The 4,851-nt window shown below is 32.1% G+C and overlaps 1 protein-coding gene across 1 annotated transcript; it reads right to left on the bottom strand.

The window, feature by feature from the left end:
- Window positions 1–629: 629 nt before the first annotated feature.
- LOC150030094 (K(+) efflux antiporter 6-like) lies at window positions 630–2,493 on the bottom strand (the record flags this gene model as incomplete). Its single annotated transcript, XM_090310070.1, has 6 exons — window positions 2,250–2,493; window positions 1,641–1,684; window positions 1,234–1,292; window positions 1,002–1,080; window positions 831–892; window positions 630–705 (listed from the first exon to the last, which is right to left on the bottom strand). Coding segments are annotated over exons 1-6 (564 nt in total), but the record flags the coding sequence as incomplete, so codon positions are not given.
- Between the last annotated feature and the right edge of the window lie 2,358 nt (window positions 2,494–4,851).

Here is a 4,851-nt window from a genome sequence, read left to right as displayed (position 1 = left end):
CCCAATGAGAGATCCAGCCAACAGGTATCCAGTAAAGACCTGCAGAATTCAGAATGCCATAGCACCATTTAGAAAGAAGAAAGTTTTAGGTCTTTCAAAAGAATTTTAAGGCTAATGTCCTGAAGCTCACCCTCTCAACGAAAAGCAATTTTTTTTATAAATCAAATCATATGTTTAAAGGCTAGCCTATTAGAAATAAACTTCAAAAACTAGAATGGGTATATAAGGGGAAAAAATCAGACTCAAATATTTTCAAAACTAGTTTTAGAAAACAACGGGAAATAGTTATTCAATCATTCTTAAAATACTGAAAACGCACCCAATAAGCAAAATAACTCTTTCAAAATGCACATTCATTTCTTTAGAAAAAAATGTTCTTCAATGGAGTGAAAATCAATATACACATGCTTAAAAGATAAAATAAAATTTTCTTTCCGTTGCAAGTGCCTTTCTTCAAGAAAGTTGCATATCACGTTGGGCATTGATCCTAGGGGCTCTTCTAAGAAGCATTTGTGCATTAGACATGGCATAGGCAATAAGAATGCTATGGTACTACATTATGGCATTGGTTTTTCATTCTTTTTAGAGAGAGAGAAAGAGAGGAAGAAGAAGAATGATGATGATCAGACCGGTTGTCCTGCACATGCGAAAGCAATACCACCACAAGTTGCAGAAACAATAACAACAACTAGATCTGAAATCAATCTGCAGATAAACAATTTCACAAGATTGGATTGTAAGCCTTCATCATATTGATGCATACAAAACGATAATGGATCAAGAATAAAGACAAGACCCAATGACTAAGCGGACTGTGCATAAAACCCAACCTTAGATCCAATTGGAGCACTGGATACTTTGACTTGGGATTGGATATAATAAAGACATTGTCCTGATAAAAAAATCCAATAAAAATGAATCAACTCTATGAATAAAATTATATTTATTTGTTAGCTTTAAAGGATAAGTGTAAATGTAACAGGTATATGCATTAGGCATACCTTTCGATCAATTAATGTGGGCATGTCTTCTGCTCGATTCTCATTGTCTAAATGGAAGACGTCATGGAACTGAAATGATCTAAGGTCCAAAAACAGGGCAAAAGTACTGTTACAGTCTAATTTCGTAAATTGGAACATGTCTTCTGGCAACGATTATGGCATTCATTTCATAAACAGTTTAATTCAAACCAATGAAATATATGCTTTGTACACATGAAATAGAAGAACATACTTCTCCTCTTTTGATTCATTCTTCTTTGACTTAACTCGAGCAACAGTTTCCAAAACTGCCTGACATATGGAACCACATTCACTTCAGCTCATGAGCAAAGACCAGTAAGAGATAACATCGGGAGTACATTAGCAAACATATTTGTTATTCCAACTGCATGATAATTCGTTGACTAAAATGAGAGGGGCGCAAGAGGATGATAATTCCCCATCAGAAAACTTCATCTGACGGCTGGAATTCTGAGGAATCTAATCGTGTTCAAATGGAATTTTGAATGAGCTAAAAGGTCACATATTGGACAGAAAGAGCAGGTGGATTGCCTACTGGCTTCTATCATTAGTTTTTCTTCTATTAAAAGTCAGTAGAAAGATAAGACCGGCAGTGATAAGATAAAACGTCAACCTAACCTGCTTCTCAGCAACGCTGCTGTTGAAGCTGCCAGCATCCGCGACTGCAAGGGAAAGTGAAAATATAGATATTCTTAAGAAATTTAATGATACTATAGTTATTTTCTCAATAAGTCTATTTGGCCAAAAAGATTACGAGAATGTAATGGGATTTATTAAATTGTTAGATGATTTTTCAAGACCATAGTGCATCAAAAGCTCTTTCCAGTTCAAATCCTGCTTATTTTCCACATTTCTGGAGACCAAGGGGACATCAAAGTAGCATGCAGAATATGAGCTCCATCAAACTCCCAATACCCGACAAAATCACTAACGTAAAACAGCTCTCGAGATGAAAACACATAGCAACGAACTGAAAAACAGGTGCTATAAAAAGGGAAAAAAAATGCGCAACAAAAGCACGAACAGGAACTAACCAGAAACCGAAACAATCAAAGAAAGAAGAAAAACAGACCTCGGTATTCATTAACAAACAAAGAATTGAAAAGGCGGTATGAATTAAAGAAACAAAAATGCATTTCACTAATTCCAAAATCCTAGCCGAACGAGGGAGCTTACATACCCAAACAAACAATAAAGAAGGGAGAAGTGAAAGTCAGATCAACAAACCTTCATCAGTCTGCTCATTCTCAGTAAATTCCCTCTCGAGAGCCCGATCGATTATGTTAGCAAAACTATGGTCATCATTGGCGGATCTCGAGGAGTTAGAGTCGGCAGTAGCATTGATCTCGCCGGTCACCAACTCGGATTTAGTGACGGTTAAGAGGGAAATGGAAAGGGAAGGGAAAGTAGCGAAGCAGAGAAGGTGAAAGAAGAGAAAGAGGACAAGAATTGCAGAGGACGGTAACCTCATTGCAGAAATGACAACGAAGAGGATAAGCGGTGGCCGGCGTGGTGGCGGTGGCGGCGGCGGTGGCGGTGGCCTCCGTCTCCGAGTGGGTTAACGAGGGGAGAGGAAGGGGGGTGAAAGAAAGGTTGTTTTTATTCCTTATTGTTTATTTATAATTTTTATTTTTCAGTTAAGTGATGGCCAAGGGAGCCAGTAAGAAAAGGGAAAGTACGAAAATGCCCCTTATAATTAGAGGTAACTACTTTGGTGACGGTGGAGGAGGAAAATGCGAGATGTACTCACGTTACGCAATAGATGTGTGACTTAGTATGGTCCCTTCTATCATTATAGACTAATTTCAAATATAGCCTATGTATTTATTTTTAATATCCATAAATATCCAAATCAGCTTACACACATTTTAATTAAAGAAAATTAATTGCTAGGTAAGTTGTCACGTTAAATCCTTAACCTCTTAATCATTTATTGAGATTATATCTCGTTTTTATTATTAGGCTAACTCACTCATGATGGTTCAAATATCGTCTTATACATATTTATTGTTTTTGCATTACAAAAATAATTTTTTTCCAAAAATATAGAACTGCTAAAATAGTTTTTTTTTTCAAAAGTATCGAACTGCTGAAAGGAAATATAAACCTCACAGTTTAAGGCCAAAGGCGGAAATAAAACGCAAAATAAATAAAGAAATAAATAGAAACAAAAAACCACCCCAACACAAAAATAAATATATAGTCTATATATGTATATAAATATATATAATTTATTTTTTTCTAAAGTATATATAACTTGGTGACATATAAATCGGTTAGCAACCAAGAGTATGTTTGAATTGATTAAAAAAACTTTTTAAAAAAATCATTTTTATTTAAGCTTGTTTGATAAAAACGGTTTAAAATACACGATAAAAGTATTCCAAAAGCTATTTTGAGTTATTATCAAATATTTTAATTTTTTTAAAAAAAATTAAACATTTGAAAAGTTAAAAAAAAAATTCTAAAATATATATGGAATTCAAATTTGGTTAACTAAACAAAAATTAAACACTATTTTTAAGTATGGATTTATTTTCTCACTTTTTGTTACGTACTGTTTATGCATTTTTAGAAACAAACTAAATCATGTTTGATATTTACAAATATTAAATAGGTTACAAAAATATCAAATGTGTATTTATATGATTTAGATTTAAAATAGTTCACAGTGTACATTATCCACATAAATATTGAAGGAAGTTGCAAGTTTGTCCAAAAAAAAAAAATAGTAAAATTAGGCCCATAGTCTACGTATATAGATTTTGTAGAAAATGGCAAAATAACAAACCCAGTCTAGTTGAAATAATCTGATAACCAAAATGGCCTCCTAGTTAAAATTGCATGATTGTCATCTGATTATCGTTTGATTGCCAATGATATCAATTACTATCTTATTGTTATCTTTACTGTCTGATTACTATTTCATACTGATTGTTATCTTATACTGATTGCTAATGATATTGATTTACTAGCTAATTGTTGTTTAATTATTATTTAATATTGGTTGTTCTCTTATTGCCAATTATATCGATTGCTATTTAGTTGTTGTCTGATTACTATCTGGTATTCTTTTCAATGATACTAATTTCTTTCTTATTATTGTTTTACTACTATTGCTACTATCTGATATTACTTTCAATGATACTAATTTCTATCTTTTTATTGTTTTACTACTATCTGAGCAAATTGCCAATGATATCGGTTACTATCTGATTTCTATTTGATTACGATTACTATTTATTTGTCTTCCATTTGACTTGGGATGTAATCAAATCATTAATAGCTTATGATATTGCATTCTAATTACATTATTTTTTTATCACATAGTTAGTATTGATATTGCCTTCTGATTGCTTATTGATTGTCATCTAATTATCTTATATTTTTTTGTATTAATTAGTAGTTTCTGATAACTATTTGATTTTCTTCTTATTGGCATATGATTATCTTATGATTGATATTGTAATCTAATTGTCTTCTGATTTCCTTCTACCTTTGTCATTGAGATAGTAGTTTATGATATTGCCAACTACCTTCTATTTTTTTTTTCTCTCGTAACAATTACATAAAAATCACAAAATAGTGAATCCCAAATCTCAGATTATATATATCTTCCATATAACCCACTAAATTACTTCATCAACTATTCCACCAAAGACATTTAAAGGTTTTTAAACATCAAGAGTATTTAAGTAAATTAAGCTCAATGACATTTTTGCAAATATGTTTTTGATGTCAATTACAATTTTTCTTAATTTTTGATGTCACAATTAGGCGTTTACTCCAATACATCCAAAACAAAAATCAACCCATAAATCAAAACTCC

The sequence above is a fragment of the Benincasa hispida genome, unplaced genomic scaffold, assembly GCF_027475165.1.
Source record: "Benincasa hispida cultivar pf3 unplaced genomic scaffold, pf3_genome.v1.1 HicScf578, whole genome shotgun sequence".
Lineage (NCBI taxonomy): Eukaryota > Viridiplantae > Streptophyta > Magnoliopsida > Cucurbitales > Cucurbitaceae > Benincasa > Benincasa hispida.
The sequence above is the reverse complement of the archived record's forward strand: the minus strand, read 5'-3'. Positions and strand labels throughout refer to the sequence as shown.